The 23,869-nt window shown below is 35.4% G+C and overlaps 2 protein-coding genes across 5 annotated transcripts; one reads left to right on the plus strand and one right to left on the minus strand.

The window, feature by feature from the left end:
• Nucleotides 1-325: 325 nt before the first annotated feature.
• On the plus strand, nucleotides 326-12,997 carry LOC110792069 (pentatricopeptide repeat-containing protein At4g18975, chloroplastic). Of its 4 annotated transcripts, none has more exons than XR_008922050.1 (9): nucleotides 379-541; nucleotides 2,201-2,344; nucleotides 2,443-2,538; nucleotides 2,642-2,694; nucleotides 2,966-3,068; nucleotides 9,054-9,197; nucleotides 10,466-10,678; nucleotides 11,656-12,321; nucleotides 12,642-12,997. XR_008922050.1 is itself a non-coding variant. In XM_021996874.2 (8 exons), exons 2-8 carry the CDS (start codon nucleotides 2,282-2,284, stop codon nucleotides 11,851-11,853), a joined length of 870 nt encoding a protein of 289 aa, XP_021852566.1. In that variant the 5' UTR covers nucleotides 326-541; nucleotides 2,201-2,281; the 3' UTR covers nucleotides 11,854-12,435. The 4 variants fall into 4 exon arrangements, 2 of the variants coding, with proteins under 2 accessions (XP_021852566.1, XP_021852567.1); XR_008922049.1 differs by having other exon boundaries at nucleotides 11,656-12,284; XM_021996874.2 differs by lacking the exon at nucleotides 12,642-12,997 and having other exon boundaries at nucleotides 326-541; nucleotides 11,656-12,435.
• On the minus strand, nucleotides 12,968-20,710 carry LOC110792068 (subtilisin-like protease SBT5.6). Its single transcript, XM_021996872.2, has 6 exons — nucleotides 20,368-20,710; nucleotides 20,026-20,218; nucleotides 19,442-19,639; nucleotides 16,284-16,395; nucleotides 13,796-15,027; nucleotides 12,968-13,703 (listed from the first exon to the last, which is right to left on the minus strand). The coding sequence occupies exons 1-6, from the start codon at nucleotides 20,440-20,442 to the stop codon at nucleotides 13,159-13,161; spliced, it is 2,355 nt and encodes a 784-aa protein (XP_021852564.1). The 5' UTR covers nucleotides 20,443-20,710; the 3' UTR covers nucleotides 12,968-13,158.
• Between the last annotated feature and the right edge of the window lie 3,159 nt (nucleotides 20,711-23,869).

Raw genomic sequence — 23,869 nt, forward strand, 5'->3', positions numbered from 1 at the left:
CCATGGTCCGAATTTGGTTGGACGGATTAAGCTTCCTAATTTGGGCCGCCATACAATAAATACCGTAGATCGGCCTTATTGAAAAGTTTGTGTAATGATTTATGGAAAAGTGGGAAAAGTGTGTGAAAAAGTGGAAAAAGTGTATAAAAAATTGGAAAAAGTGTATGTTCAAAAATGGAAACTGGACACTTATAAAAAACGCTATTTATGGAAACTAGACACTTAAATAGGAACAGAGGGAGTAGTATTTTTTTTGTGCAAGGTAAAAGTACACATTCCGGCGTATTTGTAATTTGTAAATGATCCGAGTTTGGGCCAATAACTAATTTTATTTGATTTTGAAGCCCATATCCCATCAACCTTACCTTTGCAGGCCTTCATCCAATCACCCCCCCCAAATTCCAATCTCTTTCCACCAACATTCAACACCAGACAACCAAGTAACTTTGCCACTCCACTCCTTCATCAGCTTCCGAACCGAATATGTTAATCTCCACTCACCGACGGAAAACCAAAAAGAGTGATTCCTCCATTGCAGAAGGTTAGTCCAAGTATCTTATACAGAACTTTAAATTTGAATTCATTCATTCAAAGTTCAAACACAATCATTAAATTGTCCCCTTGTAATCCACTTAATTAAGTAGTGGGTCTTTGAATACGGATTGTTGTTTATATATACGAAACCGTTGTTTTTCTGTTTTTGTTTTAAATTGTGCCCTTGTAATCCATTTATTTGGGAGGAACCGGATATTGTTTTTCGCTACTCTTTCGGGCATTTTAACGAACACTTGAACTGTGCAATCAAATTTGGACTACTCTTTAAACCCATGAAATCCTGGAATTGGAATTGAAATTGGAATTGGAATGTTCCATAACCAGATAATTTTTGTGGATAAGGGTGCACAGTGCACTATTATCATTTTGCACCAAATGAACGCAAGGGCTTGTGTAAAAGATCGTGATATTAAACACAGACTCATTCTCTATCACCCACCACTACATATACCCTGCGCCACCCTTCGCTAGCCCTGAAACTACAATTCATTGGTATTTACTCCCGCGAGGCAGCCACGAACACCAAGGCACTTGCCAGTGGTTGCACGTAGATGATGTTCATCGTCAATTTTTGCGAATTGAGCTTCAACTTTTAGTTCATTGGTTTTTATTTTTCTCAATTTAGGAAAGTTTTGGGAGAATTCTAACCCTAAGGGCATGCTTGGATTGGGTGTAATGGATTATGGGGGTAATAAAAGTCAAACCACCATAATAAAAGGACAATGAAGGTGAATTGAGGTGGTTGCAAGGAGGGTGGTGTGGTGGTATTGTGATGAGAAGTTGTGGTAGTGGTGGTGTTGTGAGGAGAAGGGAGGAAGGGGGCAAGTATTACCCCCCAAATGAGGGTAATAATCACCCTAGTGGGATGGTGGGTAACTATTAACCCCATGATGAGGGTATTTGTTCCCCCTTCCCTTTTATTTTCTTCTTGCCAACACTAGCTTGTTCCCTTTGCCACCACTTCATCCCCTCATCATCACCTTTAATTACCTTAGTTTAACTTTTATTACCCCTTTAATACATTACCCTCAATCCAAGCATGCCCTAAGAGTTCAATAATTATTCACGGATGTTATTTTTTTAATTAATTGCTTAAGAATTTACTCACTTTCCAAACAACATAATCAATTTGAAATGATGGCTTAAGAATTTTTAGTTTTTGCCAAATTTATAATTTACTCCCTCCGTCCCTTAATACTTGTACCGGTTTGACCGGTGCGGAATTTAAGACATTTGAATTGACTTATTAATTTAATGGATGTTAGTTGATAGTGGGGTGTTTTTTTAATATTGTTAGTGGGAAATGTGTAAGGGGTGGGGAGTGGTGAGTGGGAGGTGTAGATTTTTAAATGACTTTTTGTAGGGAGTAGGGGTATAGGTGGGGTAATAGGTAAGTGTGAGAAATGATATAATATTGGTAAAGATTTTCATTTATAGAAGCGGTGCAAGTATTAAGGGACGACCCGAAAAGGAAAGCGGTGTGAGTATTAAGGGACGGAGGGAGTAGCATTGGAAGTCAGGAATTGAATTTCCAGATTTCTAAATTCAGGACTTGAAATTAAGTGATTAAATCCTCTACCTGATATGTTGTTATTGTCTATGTTTTTTGTTACTGTTTTGTTGCTTAATGCTATACTACTTTCAGATTAAAACATTCAATTCAAAGATTTCAAGACGAGGGAACTAAAAGTGTTGGATGGTTGTACTTGTTATGAGAGTATAAAGGATGATGATTAGTTGTAGCAGAAATCTATTTCTCGTTGGTGTTCCTTACGATTCTCGAAACCAGGTTTTGATACCTTGAATTGATCTTTATATTTTTTGCACAGTGTTTGTTTTTAAGTACTGAAGTTCTTGCATTGTGGACATTTGGTATCGACTTATTAGGTGAAGGTATCGATGATATACTTCCAGACCCAAATTTCTGCTGGAAGGGTGTTGCTTTTACGAAAACCTGCATTTTTTGTTGTCAATGGTATCCAGGCAAGAAATCTGAAAGCATTTGCCTTTTGTTGGTCGTCTAAAGTCTGCTAAAAAAGTTGTTTCAATGCTGTATTGTGATATACATTTTCCATTCTATGTTCAGTGCTCTTCTAAACCCATTGTTCGGCAGTCTTCTTCTACTAATGCCATTGAGAAGTAAGCTTTTCATTTAAATCAAAGCTATTCATTCCTTGTGTCTTGACTTCTTTGATACGTTGTTCTACTTCATTGGGTTTCAGTTGGTGTCTCTTAAAATTCTTTATATATTGTTATTGTCTGCGACTGCGACATTTATGAACTGAGGCCACCAAGATACTTATTGTTAGCTTATTATGTTTTCTAAGGAAGTAAATCATCAGTATTTCTTATTAGCACTGCCTGCTTGGCAATAATAACTGGCACTTACATTTTGATACTTTTTGTGAAGATCTGGAAAAAGTTTTAAGAAGCCACGGAAGAGAGAACACCACCTGTGGAAACGTAAAGAATCTACTGGTTCTGGTCAGAAAGCAATGAATCTAGTTCGAATTGTAAGTTTTCGTTATTATCTTGTTTGCTTGCTAAATCTAATGAACTTTTGGCTGTTATTGTCAGTTGTCAGTTTGTCACTCCTCCAAGCACGCCCTTACAAGACATTGAAATCAACATATCCAACATGATTCCAACATTATTTCTTTGCATAGTTGGTTTATTTTTTTGGCAAGCAAGTGGGAAGTTGTATTTCTTTTAACAAAAAGTTACAAACTAAACAAGCACTAAGGATAGGCAAACCATCTAGGATGGACCCCCTATGTCAAAGAGCTTGAGAAAAATAACAGAGGTTAACAAAGCCTCCTAATTACACCAATTTAACACAAAAATAATCCTGTTTACAAGAAATCTAACCAAATTTTATCCACACCTTTTGCTTTGTTCCCACACAAAAAGGAAGCCCTATTCTTCACAAAGAATTGTATATGCTGTACTGTTTTATTAATAAGTGGCACTTTCTGTTCCCAGTGAGCTTCACTCCTAGCTTTCCATATCATGTATACAGTAGCAGCCATGATTACAAAAACAACTTTCCTCCTCTGAAGCTTGCTCCAAGTCTGTAATAGCATAGCTGATAACAAGCCAGCTTTTTATTTGCTGTAAACACCTAGTACTGTAAGGGAAACCAAAAAATAGCTGCTTGTGATTCTCTATATTAGAACCACAAATACAACACTTCGCCTATTCTATTTCCATCACTTATTGTAAATGGGGAGTTTAGGGAAACTTTATCATGATTTGATATGTTTAAGGAAATGTGACTTCCAAAATTAATTGAGTGATTTCTAGTTGCGGAAAAGAGCGTACTATTTGCAGGAAGTTTGACAATTGTAGCTTTTTTTTCTTGGTAGAAAAGGGCAGATAATTTTTTTGGCACATGATAGTTTCAGAAACCAAAGATAAAAGTACGACATAAACCAAGTTACAGTTCCTTGATTAATACAACACCTATGACGTTCATCATCATAAATTTGTAAACAACAACTGCATGGCTCTGGTACAGAACGCTGCAATTCATAACCATAGACTCTTTCGAGCATTTTTTGCGAGTGTATCTGCCAGTTTGTTCCTTCGCCTACCCTCGAATTGAAGGTGAGTCCCTAAGCTATGTTTCTTTAGTTCCCTGCATTCAAATATTGTCAGTGATTGGCTGATCCTTGGTTGATCCTGTTGGTTGATCAGAAGAAGAGCTTGCTGGCAATCAGATGAGATATGAATATTCGTCCACCCTTGATCCCTAGCTAATATCAAAGCCATTCTCAATGCATACATCTTAGCAGTTAGGATAGAGTTTGCTAGTCGTTTCCGTTGGGCCCCTAGCACCCATGTTCCTGTGTAGTCTCTCGCCACCACAGCTAGACCAACAACCTAAGAGGATCCATCCCATGATGCGTCCACATTAATCTTGATTATCCCTTGGGATGGTGGTATCCTGTAATTTGTACCCTTCTGCCAGTTGTTGGCTGTCATGAGGTTGTTGTGGTTGATTTGAGAGCCACTCCCACGCACCGAACTTAGACAGTTTCAGACAATTAGTAACTATCATGTTTTCCCTTTCAAAAACCCATTGATTTCGTCTCTTCCAAATCTTCCATACAAGAAAGGTGAAGTATGTTTTTCATGGCATGTGATCTGTTATACCCAGTGTTACCAGATTCGCGGGTACCCCTTGCGAATCTCGAACTGGTTCGCGACCAAATCGTTGGTATTGTCATGCCGAATCCGAAACCCTAGTTATAGCTATTGAAGGTCAGGGAAGACGAGAGAAGAAAATATATGTTGGGGCTTTTACTTGGGAAGGAAATAACATGTTATCTGAGTATGAATGTATGAGTATTAAAATAAAATCTTGAATAATTTTGTTTTAAAAATCCTGGAAAAAAAGAGTTTCAAACCCCTCTTGCGAACCTAAAACCAGCAAACCTGCGAATCGCAAACCCGAACTCGTACCCCGTACCGAAGCGAACCACGAATCAGGTAACCCTGGTTATACCATTATTGGAAAGGTTTCCATTCATCACATGGGTTATTATTTTGGACAGTAGGTGCATATGGAACTTTGCACCAAACTTCTTTGGCTATAACACAAGAGGAGGATATGGAGAGACATTTCTGGAGTATTAGGGCAGAAAGGGCATGAAGGAGAAGGCAACATACCCCTATTTTCTAAGGTCAGATTTGATGGTATTCTCCCTCTCCAACACAACCAAATGAAAAACCTGATTTTCGGCAAAGTCTTTGTCTTTCAAACCATGTTCAGCCTTTTGTCAAACACCAAGGGGAGGGGTAGAGATCAGGGTATGCTCTTTTAAAACTGAATTTATTGTTCTGGAGGTACTTGGAGAGTTGGAGATGGCCCATGTCTTTTGTTTCGAGGAGAGGAATCGGGGTGGCCTGAATTTGTTTTTTGATAAGACGAGGGAGCTCGAAACCTAGATTGGGTATGGACCAATTGGAGTCGGAAATGCAGCTGCCTTTGGATGGTGACTAGGTTGGCATTCTCAGGTAGGGGGCCTTGAATTTTTTATCTAAGAGGTTCAAAGTCAAACCAATTATCATTCCAAAAAGTGATGTTTGCCCCTTCCCCAATTACCCATTTGCAATTCTTACCCCTCCCACTCTTCCAGATGTAGGAACCTTTTTTGGAACTATTGGCTAGAGCTCGTCTGTGGATGTATTTAAAGCACATGATTTGGGAAGCCAAGTTGATCGGAAAGGAGACTAGTTTCCAACGCATCTTAAGGGCCATTGTTCGATTTGTATGAGCTAAGTTCCTGATTCCCAACCCCCCGGCCCAAGTAGGTTTGCAAATATCATCCCACGAGACAAGGTGGAGTCCCTTGGATAAAGGAGATGAATTCTAGATTTCCAGAGGAAGTTAGCATGTTAAGAATAGATTTGTGGAGAGGCAGACACGTCATATAGTATGAAGGGATAGCAGATAGGGAGGCTTTAATGAGACAAACCTTTCCTGCTTTCGAAAGATAACCAACCTTCCACTTGCTCAACTTTGCTCTAACTTTGTCAACTATGAATTCCAATTGACCCTTGGAAGGACGTTTGTGCACTAAGGGGAAGCCAAGGTAGGTGCCTAAGTTTTGGGACCTGCAACAGTTGAGCTTGTCTTCAAGGAGAGTTATGATGTTGGGGGAAGTGTTGGGGGAAAATATAAGCTTGTTTTTTTTCAAAATTGATTGTTTGCCTTGAGACATTCCCAAAGAGATCTAGAGTATCCATCATGGACGTGAGAGTTCTCTCATTTGCCTCACCAAAGAGAATTAGGTCATCGGCAAAAAGGAGGTGAAATATGGAGAATGCACCTCTGCCGAGCTTAAACGGGTCCAAAGCCCTTTCTAACATTCTTGATGGATGAGCTTGGACAACTATTCCATACAAAGAATGAAAAGGTAGGGGAAAAGGGGGTTCCCTTGCCGGATTCTTCTAGATGGAAGGAAGGTTTAGGTGGGCTTCCCGTTAACCAAAACCGAGGAGCTAGTAGAGGAGACGCAATCCATAATAAGCTTGATTGATGACTCATCGAAATTCTTGTTTACGAGATAATTCCTAACAAAATCCCATTCAAGTTTATCGTAGGCCTTTTCGAGAGCTATTTTGAAAGCAAATCACCTTTTTTTCTTTTCCTACTCTCCATAGCATGAACAATTTCCGAGACCAGCACCATGTTTGTGCCAGTCCCCCTCCCTTGAATGAAGGCATTTTGGTTTGGGGAGATGAGGAGAGAGAATTTGGTTTTAGCCCGGTGACTATGATCTTTGTGACAACCTTGTAAAGGGTATTACACAAGGATATAGGTCTGAATTTTTTATGAGGTGGGAGATTCAACCTTTGGGATTAGTGAGTTGATGGAATTGTTAAGGCCCTGGGGGATCTTACTCGCAGAAAAAATGTTCGTTATAAAGGGAACAAAATCATCTTTCAGATTATCCCACTGGTCTTTGTAGAAAAGTGAGTGGAAACCACCGGGTCCCGGAGCTTTGAGAGAACCTATAGAGAAAAGGCGTCTTTGACTTCTACAAAGGAGGGGGGAGGGGGGGTGGCTGATCGAGATGAGAGAAGCATTTGGTGGAGGAAGAAGATCTTGGTTTCGACACACTCTTAGCCTATGAAGCAAGGGTACGACAGTTTAGTGAGGTATCTGTACCGGGTACCTCTCGGATACGGGTGCGGTACGGGTACCTCAAGGGTACGTACCCGATCGTATCCAAAAAATGGGTACGGTCAACTATTTAATTGGGCACTGTACCAAGAAACAATCTGTGGTGCTGTTTTTTCTACATAATTTAAGAATCTTAGTATTTTATTACTTTCTCCGTCCCAGATTAGTTGTTGCACTTACATTTGCACAAAGTTTTAGGTGATAAGTAGTTGTTTGGTTATCAATTGTTATTTTATAAAAAGTAGATCTGATAGGAGGTAGTGAGGTATTTTTTAATTGAATGAAAAAGAGAGTGTGGGGACAAAAAAAATTTAGTGGGAAGAGTGAGACAATATAATAATTGTGGGGTCATTCCTAATTTAGAAGTGTAACAACTAATCTGGGACGAAAAATGAAAGTGTAATACTAATGTGGGATGAAGGGAGTACTTAAATTTCTTTTTGTTTTGGATTTTTTTGTCGTATCCTTCAGGTATCTGTTTCTTAAAAATTTGATTTTGCCGTTTCCCGTCTCTATACCCGTCCCGGTATTTGTCCTCGTACCCACGTTTCTGTGCTTCATAGCTCTTAGCTTTGAGGTGGTGAACAAGGAAGAGGAAAAATCAGCTATATGAGCTGAGATATCGGTGCTTGACTCGATTAGGTTCCCTACACAATCCTGGAGTTATAGAATTCTGTTGGTTTTTCTCGTGGAAGAAAGAAGTATATCTATCCGCATCTAAGATCCAGTTAGCCCGAGACCTAACAAGCCAAAAGTATTCTTCCTGTTGAAAGATATGGCCCAATTCGGTTCTAATACTTTCCTCAAGACCAAACGAATAGCTAGCTGGAGGACGGGTTTTCACATAGGGCTTTTTTAACCCCTTCCAATCTGACCGTTAGGTGTTTTTTCTTTCGATGGATGCTACCAAAAGTGTTTTTTGCCCAGTCCGAGATAGGATGTTGGATGTAAGAATTCTATGAAAAAACGGGCCGTGGACAGCAGCCCAAGAGCTTGAAATTAGGTCATTGAAAGAGGGATCCGGGCACCACATTGGTTCGAATTTAAAGGCAGGGGTACGCGACATTGGAATGAGGTTGGAAGTTCTTAGAAGATTTGGGCAATGGTCCGAAAAGAGCCTAGGGAGGTGTTTGAGGGTAGTGTCAGGGAAAGTGGTTAACCATTGAGGGGATACAAAAGCTTTATCAATTCTTTCCATAATAGGGTTAACTCTCCTTCGGTTTGTCCAAGTGAATCGTTGGCCATGGAAACCCACATCAATTAGGTTACAGTCATTAATGCACGAGTTGAAAGGGTTCATTTTATGGCATTTTGGTGCTTTTCCCCCAAACTTTTCCGAAACATGAGCAATTTCATTAAAATCCCCAACAACCAACCAATTTCCATTCACAGTATCAGAGAAACCAGCAAGCTCATTATATAAAAACTTTCGTAATTTAACCCTAGGACTACCATAAACAGCAGAAAAGAAAAGAATTTGAGGAGGGGGAATGTACCTGCACCACCCTATTCATGATTTGTGGGTTGTGGCTAATTCTGTTGAAGGAAAAAATAGTCGAGTTGCATAAAACCATGATACCCCCGACGAAACCCTCAGTTTCAATCATGTCAAAACAATCAAAAGGCAATCCACGCGCAATCCTTTCCGCATTCTTTTGGCCAATGCGAAGCTCTGTGAGTACTACTATTGTAGCTTTCTCATTGTTGCCTGGTGATGGAAAAAAAACAAGTTTTTTTGTGAATATTGAATCTTGTTGTAAAGGGCTCCGTTTTACTCTAAATTACGATGCAGTAATTTGTATTGCAGGTTTCTGGACTTCCTCATGAGAAAGAGGCAGTTTATCGTGCATTAGACGAATGGGTTGCATGGGAGCTGGAATTTCCAATGCTTGCGGCAGCCAAGGCTCTAAAAATTTTAAAAAGTCAGAGGCAGTGGTTGCGAGTAATTCAAGTATGATACATTTCTGAACTTTTTAACTCTCTTGAATTTGTTTATGTTCCTTCCTATGGCAATCTTGTCTGCTCATTGATAAATAATCTCTATAACATATGGATCGTTTTCATTTCTTTTCTCTGTATGGTTTTAGATGTGAAAATACTAAAAGTAGTTATTCTCCAATGCTGATATAGTAAATCAGAAAAGAACAAGATAAGGGAATGTGAAAAACTGGACTATCATTTTTTGTTCTAGAATTATTGATAATATTCTCATCCCCATGAAAAACAACTGTCATCTATTTATTTAATCCTAGGGAACATTTTGCGATTCTTTCTCGTATATTCGACATCATTCAGAAGAAAATGGCAATTACAAGAAACTGACAAGTGTAATTTCATTTCTTTGCTAGTCCATCATATCCCATGTTCATATGTGAACTCAAAATATTACATTAAGGCATTGATGGTATCGAACATTGTAGTTAAAATTATCGTATAGTCTAGTAATCTCTCTAGGGGTCGTGGTATCAGTTAACATAGCAGCATAGTCATCCGACTGCCTTTTGGAATGTCAAAAACTATTGCTTTCTAAATTTTGTTAAAAACTTCATGTAATATTTGTTTCTGATGTAAATAAGATTGCAAATGCTTTCGTTTATGTAAACGCTTTTGACGTAGATGTTGTACGTCAGTAATCCCACTAGAAAGGGGCTAGTAGCATAGTCATCCTCCTGTCATTTGGAATTATCAAAACCATCGCTTTCTAAATTCAGTTGAAAAAGTCATGTTATCTTTGTTTTTGATGTACATGCTGTTCATCTACTGGGTTATGCCTTGTCAACACTCTTACTGGACCTCATCTTTGACTGGTGTAAAGTGAATACTCGTTGGGCATTAGTGTCAAGCGTTTGTGAATACAAATACAAACTTCAGAATCTGTTATTTTGCAGCACTGCTAGTCGGCTAATCTCTTTGAGAATCATATAATTTTCGTCCACACCGTTGTTATACTTCGTATATGCTTCATACTTTTGATAACTTGTTGGATCCAGTTGTTCAGATGGCAGTATGATTTTCCATTTGTGATTGATAACTATTCCAGTTACTGAGTTACCTGCTGAGAAAATTAGTTTGTTGCTTACAAGTATATGCTATGTACAGTAATTATTAAACCTACAGTTGCATGATTCAGTTGGTGTCATTTGTCTTAACATGAGTTTTAGGTTGATTATGCTATCGATAGTGCAGAAATTATATGTTTACTGGCTCTATGATGTATAGGTTGCCAAGTGGATGTTAAGCAAAGGCCAAGGTACAACTATGGCGACATATGATGCAGTCTTATTGGCATTTGACAAGAAGGAGAGAATAGATGAAGCTGGATCTTTGTGGAATATGATTTTGCATACCCACACACGCTCAATTTCAAAGCGGTTGTTTTCTCGGATGATTTCATTATACGATCATCACGATATACAAGAGAAAATAATAGAGGTAGCCTTGAAACTCATTTTTGCTACATGATACCTATGTTGTAGCATTGTTATGTTGCATTAAATCCCTGTCTGTCTTTGTCTTATCAATGTTCTGATATTCTGCTAAACGAATCTTTGATTAGATAGTTTGATAAGTTATAAACTTATAATGAGTAATCATTTACGATGGTCTTCAAGTCAAGCCGCATCTACTGGGGGTGAACTCAGATTGATTGTCAGATTTGCTTTTCCTCCTGAAAAGTCGACCTGCCATTACATATACTCCCTCCGCATTTTAAAAAGAGATACACTTTCCTTAAACGACCGTATTTTAAAAAGAGATACACTTCCCTTTTTTGACATGTTTCGGTCCCCACTTCCCATTATATTAATGTTTCTCTCTTTCTTGTGGTTCCTACACTTACTCACATCATCTTTTTACTATAATAAATAATTCATCCACTGCCCCACTTTTATCTTATTTTAATAAATTCAACTCACTCTCCTAAAAGTATGTGCCGTTTAAAGTGTATCTCTTTTTAAAATACGGAGGGAGTACTAATCAAACTTCATGCAGCTCCTTCTGCATGTGACCCTGTGTGACTTTTTGAATTGGGATACTCTTTTCACTCACGTACAACTCCCCCAACCAAACTATAAAAAAGAAGAAGTAATTATTCTACAATACCTCTTCAACATATTGGTTTCCTTATTGCTTAACTATATAGAGTATTAGACAACATAACTTGTTCCTTTTTCTGTGTTCTTGTTTATGTTGTTTTTTTTTGTATAAACATTCCTCTTCTACCCTGGGATATCCTCGAGTAATTTTGTGCTAAATGGTGATTTTTTTGTTCTATTTTACTCTAACTACTATCCTAATAGAGAGGGCAAAAGCCAACCATTTAAACAAAAATCCATATTTCAAATTGTTTTAATACTTGTATGGTTACTTATTATCAAGTGTTTCTGGTTTTATTTCGGTGCAAAATATAGGTCTTTGCAGATATGGAAGAATTAGGTGTCAAACCCGATGAAGATACAGTCAGGAGGGTAGCGCGAGCCTTTCAGAAACTGGGTCAAGAAGATAAGAAGAATTTGGTCTTAAATAGATATGGATGTAAATGGAAATACATCCATTTTAAAGGCGAAAGAGTCAGAGTTAGGAGAAACACATTGGTTGATGAAAGCTAAATTTTGCTCTAAGCTTCAAACCTGTGACTCAGTGAGCATTGTGTGTTTCTGTTACCTTCAGTGAGCTTGCCTTCTGCTTTAACTTCTTAGTCTTGTGTCGGGAGAAAGAATATTCTGCTTATAGCTAAGCTGGAGACAGAATTCGCAAAAGCAAATGAGAGGCAATATTCTGTAGTATCTGCCTGCTACTTGTAACACTCCCAAGTTTCTGCATATCTGCTGTTGGTTGAATACTCATCTTTCCATAGACTGGTGTTGTTCTAGAGTCTTGTACAAGACTAAAGTTATACAAAGCATCTTCAGAATGACTTGCGTTCAGTGGTTATGTCCGAGCTCCGGACTGAGGTTTCTGGATGTAGATTCTTGAGGCCAGAAATCAGGAATGTGATGAGGGTTCACTTTGACCCATCTTGTCTATATCTATTACGCCGGTACTTGACTACTTCAACAGAAAAAAGTTTTATACAAGTATAAATTTTGCCGTTGGCTTTTAACTTGTATATTTACTTTTACAATTTTATAAATGTTACGAAATTTTGTGAAACACTACCTTTAAGTTTGGCAGCTTTGTGAATTGCTACATTTTCAAAACTTTTTTAAATTTAACTATCTTATAGGTTTGGTTTGTTTCAATAAAACTACCCTTTGACGTTTTTCCGTTAACAACCAAATTTATAAGGTAGTAAAATATAGCAATTCACAAAACCACCAAACTTAAAGATAGTGTTTCACCAAATTTCCTAAATGTTAATATAGAGGCTGATGCAAATGATTTGTGCAACATGCAGTTCATCATAAAGCAAAATTATTGAAACTTGTTTATCAACTTGATCTCAGTGGTGATCGTTGTTTATGCCGAGCAAGTGCAACATGCTCACATAATCAGATTGACAGTATCACTGGCAATTTCAATTAAGAGTATATTTACATCTCTTGCCATCCATTAGCTTGAAGGTAATCAAGTTCTTTAGCCAGTTCAGTATTACTATAGCTTGCGATGAGAAATTGTTTAACTTTTGTCCCCATATATATGTAATCATAATTTTCTCTTGCAACTGTACGTTGTTATACCTTGAATGTTTAAGAAAATTTGTTCGACAAAAAGATGACAGTATCTATGAAATTAAGGAATTAACTTATGATATGATAAGAAATCATGACATTTTAGTAAAAATTGAGATTTGGACTTTTGATAAATACTGTAAGTAAACATTCTACCATACGTACCCTAATCTATTTCATTGTAGCTAGAAATCAGTTTAGAAAACAAGGAAAATATAACCTCCTGAAACCTAAAAAAGTGGATTATACAGAAGAGACAGCCATAGGACTCCTGACAGTATGAATGCCATCATACCAAGTGAGCCACCCGAATTGGTACTCCTGTCCGTTGGCTGCTTGGGTATTAGAAATTACATCTCTCTCCTTTTCAACTGTGATACTGAAGGTTTTCTTCTGTCCTTTATGCTTGAAAACCAATATATTTGGTGAGATGTTAACTTTGTATCCCATTGGTGGCTTGACAGAAGCAAAGTAATAACTCTTTCCTTTAGCAACATTTGTTACTGTCCTTGTGACTGTCATAGTTCCATTGAGTTTGGGAATTGCAAGGGAAGGCTGGTTTAAGTCATTTGTCTTGGGTAGTTTTTGTGGACATTTGAATGATGTATCAAAACCTGGCATTCCTAAACTGCAAAGGTAAGTCAAGTAGTCAGTGTAAGATGCATCATATACAAGACCAGGGTCTGCTGCTTTTGTGGGTCGGAAATGACCCGCTCCGTATTGAAAAGCGTCTGCTTGGTTGCCCATAGAATCAGTTATTAGAGATTCATTGTTGTTCTTCAGACCAGCTGCAAGGTGTAAACATCCAAGTTAATTGATTATGAAAATAATTTATTAGACTAGATGTGCTGCAAAATGTGGGGGGTAAGGTTATATTAACCTGTGGTAATGAGAGCAGATCGAATGGCAGCAGAACTCCAAGTAGGATGGATAGCTTTAAGGAGCGCAGCAGCAGCAGATACATGAGGACATGACATTGACGTTCCTGAGTAAATATTCCACTGCACTCTCCTGTCATCTGCAGCCAACTTAGTTGGTGCATCTGCCTCACTCCATGCTGCCAATATGTTCAAACCGGGGGCCGTAATATCAGGCTTGAGAATAGTAGGATCAAGAACACTGGGTCCCCTACTAGTGAAAGAGGCCATGAAAGGTGCTGGTGATGTGCCTACTTGTGTATTTGCTGGGTAGATCTTGGCAGCTGGATATCTGGTGGATTTGATATACTTGAGAATTTGCATTGCTCCATATTCACCCAAAGCAGTTGCAGGAAGAACATGGGGATCAGCAACAATCTCTTCTCCTTGTCCTTTAGCATTACCCAATATGTAGCCAATCCCCCCTGCCCTTAAAACCTCCAACCCTTTACCAACTCTTGTTCCATTTCCTCTTATGCAAAATACTATTTTACCATTAGCCTTTTCTGATGACAGACTATTTGGAAGGCATTGCCCAGCTAATTCTTGAGTGACATTAGGTACAGTTATATCTCCGGCATAAACGAGTGGATATGTAACATTGTCCAACCGATAAGTGGTAGTTGTTTGACCCTCAAGGATGAATCCATTGCCAAGTACAACAGGAGCATTAAACTTCCTATCCACACTACTAGCCCCAACAGTGATAATCCATGGTGCAGTGTTTGCCACAGTCCCAGGATGAGGTCCAGAATTACCAGCACTACAAGACACAACAATACCCTTGTTAACTGCATGCAAAGCTCCAATTGCAATGCCGTCTTGCGCGTACCCTGTTGGCTGCGACGTCCCAATTGAAATACTCAAGACATGTACACCGTCGTTGATTGCATCGTCCATGGCAGCCAACATGTCTGCTTCAAAACACGTATTCCCATCAACCTTGTCTTGCCCAGGAATAGCCCAACATACCTTGTAGATAGCTAGGTGAACCAATGGGGCACCCCCAGAAGCTGTTCCCTCTGCTAAGTCTCCCATGAAGGCAGCATCAGGGACTGCTCGACCTCCGACTGTTGAACTGGTGTGTGTTCCGTGGCCATCTTTATCACGTGGAGATAGGTAGTCCAACGTTCGGTTTAATGGGCCATACACGCTCTCGTACCCCTTCACGTAGTACCGGCCTCCTATTACTTTCCTGTCATGGAATCGAATCGAATTATTAAACTTCAACAATTACTACTTCTAGGCGTGTCATCTTCTTTTTTACTTCTAGCCAAAAAAGGAATTGATGATAATATTAACAATATTTTTTTGTATAGGTGATCAATGATCATCATCATAAACTGGTTAATTTAATTTGCACATGCTCTATTCCGGATTTAAGAGTCATTTCTAACTAACTTAATTGGTTCATGTCAAAAGACCAACTCAACCAAAAGTTTAAGCTTATGGATTAGTTTTATACTCTATGTAGTTAGGATTTAAGAGTTGAACATGACAACTTTGATTAACGATTATGTCGGTAAGATCTCTATGTCTTCTATAACAAGTTACTCGTAACAACTAGTCGAATCCTGGTAGTGAAGGTAAGCTTAATTTTGTTGGGGGAGCTGTTTGATGTAAAACTTTGTCTGTAAGCAAACTAACAAAAGACTTTGTCAATAGTTATGCACGTAGTACTGAAAGTAACAGCCCCAGCCCAGCCAGCCTCACATGAAATATTATCAATATAAATGTATTCTGTATTGTATTATTCATGGGAAATTACAATACCATTATTAACTTATTTAGCGTATCAATTTACTCACCCAAAACAGATCCCAACAGTCAGTTCAAGGGAGGGATGGGTCATTTTGTAGGCATATAACTACAATTTTGTGTCACGGGATTTCTATCTTTATCAAACTTGTTCAAAACTTCTCTATGCTACGGAATGCTCTACATTTTTACTATTTTTATTGCAATAATTTGACCTTTCACATTTCCCATTTTAACCACCAATGACTTTTTACGCCAATTATTTGTTCACAAAGTAAGTAATAATACTCTGTTTAATTCATTGTAAAAGTCTTTAAACTTATAACAAAAATTAAGAACAACTTGTTACTGCTCCGTACTCCATCAAGCATTACTTACTTCTCTCTTCTATTTTAGTTACAACTTTTACTATTTATCAAATTTTTGTAATGTGAGTGGATAAGTAGTCATGCCCCTATTTTTAGAAATAGCAAGGGGCAAATGTGAGAAATAGCAAGATAGTCTGATAAAGTTATTAAAAATAAAAAGGTTGTAACTAAAAAGTAAATGACCAAAAATAAAAACGTTGTAAATAAAAGAAAACAGAATAAGTAGGTAAAATAAAAACATGATTCTACATTTAATCTAATTACTAGCATTATAGAAGTAGAAAATAAAATAAGCCAAATATTAATTAATAAATTTAAAACTGACCTATTACAATGAGAGGAGGTGAAAGCATCCCCAGTTTGGCAGATACCCTTCCATGATTTAGGGATTGGTCCCATGCCTTCGTCGCTATAGCTCTTTGATTCAGGCCAAAATCCTTAATCACAAATCAATTATTCAGTCAACTTGTATTCCCTCTAATCTTAAACAGCAGTGATTACAATTTAATTATAGTTATAATATCATATCAAAAATTGATACGTAATGGGTATTATTCGTCCCACACTTCCACATCCAAATTTTAATCTATGACTCTGTATAATTTCACAAATTCTTATTTACAATGGGTGCACAATAAATATTGTACACCGGAGTAAAAGTTGACTCAAAATGCTTAAAAGTTACATTTATATATGTAAAAGTTATCTATTTTTTAATGATAAATTTTTTCATTTGAATAAAAATTATTTCTTCAAAATCACTAATAATGTATAAATTAATCGTTTGACCCTTTAAAATGTTTATCTAACTTTATAATATAAAAGTTACAGAAAAATAGGTTAAAGTTACGAAAATTTGCATAAAAGTTATCTTGGTGTACAATAAATTTATTGTACACCTTGTGCGCGCAAGACCTTTTGGTATAATTTTGTAGACCAAACGTCACTATATTAGTTCAAACATCCAATATACTTTAAAGTTTAAAATAAAAAGTGGAGCGCTAAAAGCCGCCCCACATTACTCAAAACCGCCTCACTATTTTACTTTAATATCCTTATATAATGAAACTTTTCTCCCAAATTAATTACCCCATCTATTTTGAAGAGAGAAAGTATCTTCATCCAAACCACCACCATACACCCATAAAAAATTTATTTAAACCAAGCAATTTTATTTGTCAATAAGTACATTAATCAATAAATTAAAAAAATACTAATTTAATTTTGATTCCACAAACTTATGCATTTTAAGTTTACACCATGGTAGAGACTTATGCATTTTAAGCTCACACCATGGCATAGACTTATGCATTTTAAGCTCACACCATGGCATAGACTTATGCATTTTAAGCTCCTGCCATGGTACGAGCTTAAAATTCATAAGTCTGTACCATGGTACAAGCTTAAGATGCATAAGTCTCTTAATCTTTTCTCCGAAACAAATTATATCAAATTCAACAACAAATCAAAACATTAAATAGTATAGACTTATGAGTTTTGAGCTCCGACCATGGTATACACTTATGAAGTTTAAGCTCCTTCCATGGTACGAGCTTAAACTACATAAGTCTATACCATGGTCGGAGCTCAAAACTCATAAGTCTGTACCATGGTACAGGCTTAAACTTCAATTCATAAGTCTGTACCATGGTACAAACTAGAAATGCATAAGGATCTGAATATTTTTTTCCGAAAAAAAGTCCTCTTGTGAATTTGATGTTCCACCGGTAGTCTCGACCATGTAAAAATTATTTCACATTATGTTTAGGGTGGGCGGTAAAAAGGGAAAAGGTAAAGGATAATAGTAAATGCTAAAATGAGGGGGTAAATAAAGGGGGTATATGGGTAAAATATTAGGGCGATTTTGAGTAAATAAAAAAACATAATCGATAATCATTACAATTGAAGAACTAAAAGGATATGGAAGAAAAGTCGGCTACTACGGAGTACATGATTAGCTAACGTCATCTTTCTTACTCCGTATAATACAAATTTTATAAAAAAGTGGAATAATATTAAATTAAATTAAGACTTTTATTTTATTTTATTTTTTAACGTAAATTGACGAAATATATATATATATATATTAATTAGGGATAGAAACCCTAATATTAATTAAGACTTTTATTTTATTTTGCCATTCGTTATTTATATACTCATGGAATATGGTGTATTTTACGATTTTTACGTTCAACTGTTACGTTTTAAGAGCTTTTGTTAAATATCATAATATTAGTGCGATAATATGAAGATGTTAGCATAAAATCTTCCTCGATGTCACATAATATTAGTGAATACTCATATACCGTACATTATCAGAAGGCAATTTGTAATATTTGGTTTGTTTTTATCTAGACATTTCTATTATATAAGCCAATTCCGTGAGCTTTGTAAGCACCATTATTTCTTTTTTCTTTATTTAATCGATAAAGTGACGAGTATACTATACGAAATTACCTTATCTTTTTGGAGAGATAACTGCCTTAATTGGAAACAACGAATTAAGTTGATTATATTTAAAATATAAGATGACGGAAATGGTTGGGAATCAGCGTACTACAGTCGTACTTGATTGATGGCTACAAAAAGGGATGATATTATGATTAAACAAATGATTAGGAACCCATAACACTAGATTTTGCTGAATTTGCACACAGAATATTCTATTTAAACTCATTTTTTGTGATCATTATTTACGGAGTATGATTTTATACTAGTGAGTCATGACTCTTATGAGACATTAAAATTACATAAGCATTATTCTTTGAAAAAAATCTTTACAGTAATCAATTATTGTGACATTGTCTTATACAAAATCTTCCATTCTTAGCAAAACCTTCACTTAGTGTAAGAGATAAATTAACGTTAAGAAAATTGACGAACCTTTTCTGTTTTTTTTTGTGGAGGGCAAGCCCAAATGCAATTAACTTTAATTCATACTAAACTTTGAAATTAAAAGCGGAACATTGTTTGTATTTGTTAGATACGGGCCTTAAAACCTTTTTTTAAGATAGCAAGTAAATAATAATAATAATAATTATTATTATTATTATTTAGAGTAGAAGAAAATAAAAAGTAGTAATATTTTAGATAATTCATATTTTTGTAAAAAAGATATTTTAGAATTTTAGTTTATAATCCCGAATTAGATGCTCTAAAAAAAACCGAATCATGGTCCATTAGATCTTTTGGCTTGGGTGAAAAGCAAAAAGAATTTAATTTTTTATTTAGATAGTCATCCAAAAAAATGAAATAACTTTAAAAAGATATGGCCATAATTTATTGGATAGAATTATTCTCCCCATTTGAACTTAAAATTTTGATTCTCTGCATTTGAGCAAATTGACAGCCGGTCTCGACTTGTGATTCTTTTTCAGTATTGTTCAATCATTTATACTATGTACGGCCGTTTAAGGCGTTTTAAGTTAAATTTAATTACGGCGTTAGTAGTTATTTAGATAAAACAAGAAGATAGAAATTTACCACTATCTAAGACCCCGACGATGACATTGTGTCCATACTTTGCTTTTGACAGTAAACCTTGAGTCATCCCCGCTGTATGAGAGTGCATCTGTGTTGTTTTGATTCCTTCCTCCAACCCTACGAATTCCCATGACCTTGTTGTATGCATTTCGTGCTTCATTGGATGGCTTCGAAACACCGATATCACTTCCTCCAATTCTATTCAAATTACAATACAAATTCATTTCATTAAATTAAATTAAATTAAATTAAATTAAATTAAATATAAAAGTAGATTTGGCTCGGGGGCACTTGGTCTTTACTCTTTAGGCTTAGGGCAAAATTTTAACAAACCTTTAACCTTTTGCCATAGTCAAATATCAACATGGTATAATTTGATATCAGTAAAATTCAATGTAACAATAGTATAAATCATTAAAAGCCATTAGCATAAACATTAATTTTTAGATTTAAGTGACATGTTACCGATTCAAATTACACAATCAACGTGACTGTGACTGTTAATAAAGAGGAAATGTTTTAAATCTCAAGTAAAAAAGGAGTAAAGAAAAGCGGAAGAATTGAAGGGAAGACGAATGGAATACCAGATAGTTTAGAGGCTTGATCGGGAGTAAGAGTAGCAGCAAAGCCATTAATACTATGTTTGTAACTGTAAAGCATAGATGCTCTAGCCTCTTGCTCTGTTTCCTTAACAGAGGCTAAGTAAGAGTGATGAAATTGTTCTATCTCATGTACTTCTTTATCTCCCTTATGCCCTCCCAAGTATACTATATAAACCTGCCATTATATATATATATAACATCTTATCATACACAAACAATACATAATTATAACGTTACCATAAATTTGTAAATTGTAATTAACATACTACTTCATTCGTATTCGTATTCGTATTCGTATTCGTATTAAGCACACTAATTGCATACCTGATTTTCCGAGGAGGCAGCTAGAATTGGGAGGAGGAAAAAGAAGAGAAATAAGATTTTTGAGATTATCTCCATTGATCAAGGTTTTTTTTTTATCACTTTGGTTTTGTTTTTGGGATAAAAGAAGATGTAGAACTATGAGTGGTATTTGTACTAGTAGAATCTCATAGAATATTGGGGGTTATCTTTTCAAGATTTTGGATTTTTATTTTTACTTAACAGTTGAAATACAATTATTAAACAGGTTGCAACCAATGGAAGCAAATGCTTTTTCTCAACATGATTCAACTGAATGAAAGAATCCAAAATTTGTAGTATGCCAGTTGTGGAGGGTCTGTTTTGGTGTTTTGGACTGTATTGGGCCATCGGCTACATATACGCCTATATCATTCGGCAAAATTAAAATAATTAAAAGATATGGAAAAGTATAAATTCAAAGTTGTGTAAAAAAAATATTCAAATGAACTAAATTTGCATATTACTATACAAAGTTAAAATTTATATTCGTTTACTTGTATGTAGAACGATCTAACAACGTTAACCAAACCCGAATGAATCAAGACTAATTTTCGAAAAGACCCGAGCATAACCGAGTGAGTCAAATACAACATATTTTGAATTGTATAAAATCTTGATAAATAAACTTATATGTTAGTCTACTTACCATGCATTATTATTTTAATTAACATTCTTACTAACCAGTTACCATGTATTATATTATTAATAGTACACTAACATTAGAAATTCATTTATCAATATTTTTATATTTCTTATCAGATTAAAAACTTATAATAATACATAAATAAAATTATATCATAAAGGAAAAAATAATATTGATTTCGCTTTCCTCCAATAATATATTATGCAGTACACATCTATGGTAATTAAAATATACTTTATCTTAGTTTCTTAGTAAAACGTAATGTAATTTATTTATTTTAAAGTAAAAAAAAAACATTTTGGCCAGAAAAAATCGCACTAGAAAAATCGCACCAGGAAATGACACGTGTCATTCCTGGTGTCTCTTTTAGTATACAAAAATATAGTAATAGATAATAGATAATAGATAGATTTGGTGTGGTTAATGAAATCGTGATGGTAAGATTTGAGATTTAGCCAAACGTAATTATACGAGATTAGGACGAATGCAACTCTTCTATGACGATAAGTGAGCCATGAAATCTAATATCTAATATACATATATGAAGGAGGCATATTTGCTGAACTATTAGATCGCCACCTATGATTACTAATGGTTTCAGCCAATGAAAAGTAAGATTTCTAATTTATTTTTGAATTAAAAAAATCGAGTGCCACGTAGATAATTAATTAGGTGCCACGTAGATATTTAAATTAATTAATTAATTACTAATATATACAATTCCATCCAAAACCAAACGCTCTAATAATTAAAAAATAAATCTAAAATAAAATTCATCCAAAATCAAACATTAATCTAAAATAAAATTCAATCCAAAATCAAACATTAATCCAATATTAGAGCGCCACGTAGGAAATCTAATGGTTTCAGCCAATGAAAAATAAGAATTCAAAAGTCGAATGCCACGTAGATAAATAGGTAGGTGCCACGTAAATATTTTTATTAAATAATTATTAATATTTCTTATAAAAGTCGAATGAAATAATTAACACATAATATAATATATAAAATATAGCAGTTGATATATGTAGGAGTTTTATTTTAACGTAACAATTTAATAGAAACCGTGCATCGCACGGACTAAAGTCTAGTTACATATAAGAGGGTCGGTTATATTCATCCACGATATAATCGACCTATATACTTATATTTACGTATAAAATATACCCTAATACACCCTTCAATCTAAATGAGGTTGCATAAACTGAGGCACCATATGAATAGTACCATAACCAAATATTTTTTCTTATTTTTTATTTCCTAATTACTTATACTATCACCAATTTATTTAGAACCTACCAACAACCGATCATAGTACATAGATGTAGTCACGAGTATACTTGATTATTGAAAAGGGTTACCCAATGTCCAATGAGTATAGGATTAGAGTCATGTTAACAAGACTTTTATTTGATATATATGACTCTTAATACACAGAGTCAATACATAAAGGGTCAAACTTATAACCCAATAATTTTTGAAAATAAAAATAGTTAAGATGTAAAAAGTTATTTTTATAATTTCGTACTTGCCTTTGTATCTGTGCAATTTTTATTTTTCCTGACTCGTTTATCGGTCGGGCTACTATAAACCCGCTATTAACACCAGGTGTGAGCAAAAAAATCCAAATAAATAGATATCCATACATCCGATCCGGTTGAAATATCCGAATTTTTGGATATCAGATCCGATAAAATCGGATTGGATAACCGATTCGAATTTTTGAGGAAAAACCGGATTATCAAAAGATATTTAACTATAATAATTGTTTAGTATGATACAAATGAAGAATAGATACATCTTATGCGAAACAAGGATTATCAAAAGATAAAACTACAAACAATATAACAGTATATATATAAGACAAACAAGAAAAAAAATAGAGTAAAAAAAATAAATTAAACTAATGAAAGACAAAGGTCCCCGGCAAAAAAAAATCATATGTTCAATTTAAGCATGCACATTAAAACGAGTAAACCTGATATCATGCATGCATGATTTCTAAAGAACTCAATGGACCAATCAGGAAATAAGTTCCATTGAAAGTCCAATTAAACAGCAAAGAACAACCACCGCTACCCCAAACGTTAATATTTGTAACGTTTTACAAAAGCTAATCAAACGCTACTTCTACCACTACCCGCTACTCACACCGCTACCTTACCAAACACTCCTTATTTTATCCGCTACTCTTTTGACTTAGTCAAACCACTACCCTCTACTCCAAACGCTACCGCCGAACAGGGCCTATATGTACTTATAAGTAATTATAGAACTATAGGTTTGATGTTAATTATAAAATATATAAATTCGTTTACAAAGTATTTGAAGTATGATTATTCTTGCATGGACCTCGTCTACAGTAATGTTAGGGTGGACCCAAAATTATTAAATTTCTCCAACACCCTTTTTATGTACATAGGGACCTTTATTGTTCATATAGTGACTATACACCAAATTTCTTAGATATAGTAAGTTAGTAACCATTTTTTAAATTATAGTAACCCTATGTTTTAAAAGTGAATTTGTGACTTAAAATGCCATCACTCAAGCACAACATGTATCAACAACACCAGTTTGATATTTGTTTCCCGTAATAATCCTAATAAACAGACCAAAATAAATTAGGAACAAGTTGTTGATCTTCTTTAAAGAAATGGTCCACAATAAATTTAGTGTGGACCAAGTCCGTTTAAGAACTGATGTTTGAGGTAAAGATTAATAGATTAGGAGTACAAAGTATACAATTCCACTTGCATGGACCCGGTCCACCATAAGATTACTATGGACCAGGGTAATTAGGTAATTTTAACAGTGAGTAAATTATAGAAACTGTAGGTT

This window comes from Spinacia oleracea, chromosome 5 (assembly GCF_020520425.1).
Source record: "Spinacia oleracea cultivar Varoflay chromosome 5, BTI_SOV_V1, whole genome shotgun sequence".
NCBI classification, from domain to species: domain Eukaryota; kingdom Viridiplantae; phylum Streptophyta; class Magnoliopsida; order Caryophyllales; family Amaranthaceae; genus Spinacia; species Spinacia oleracea.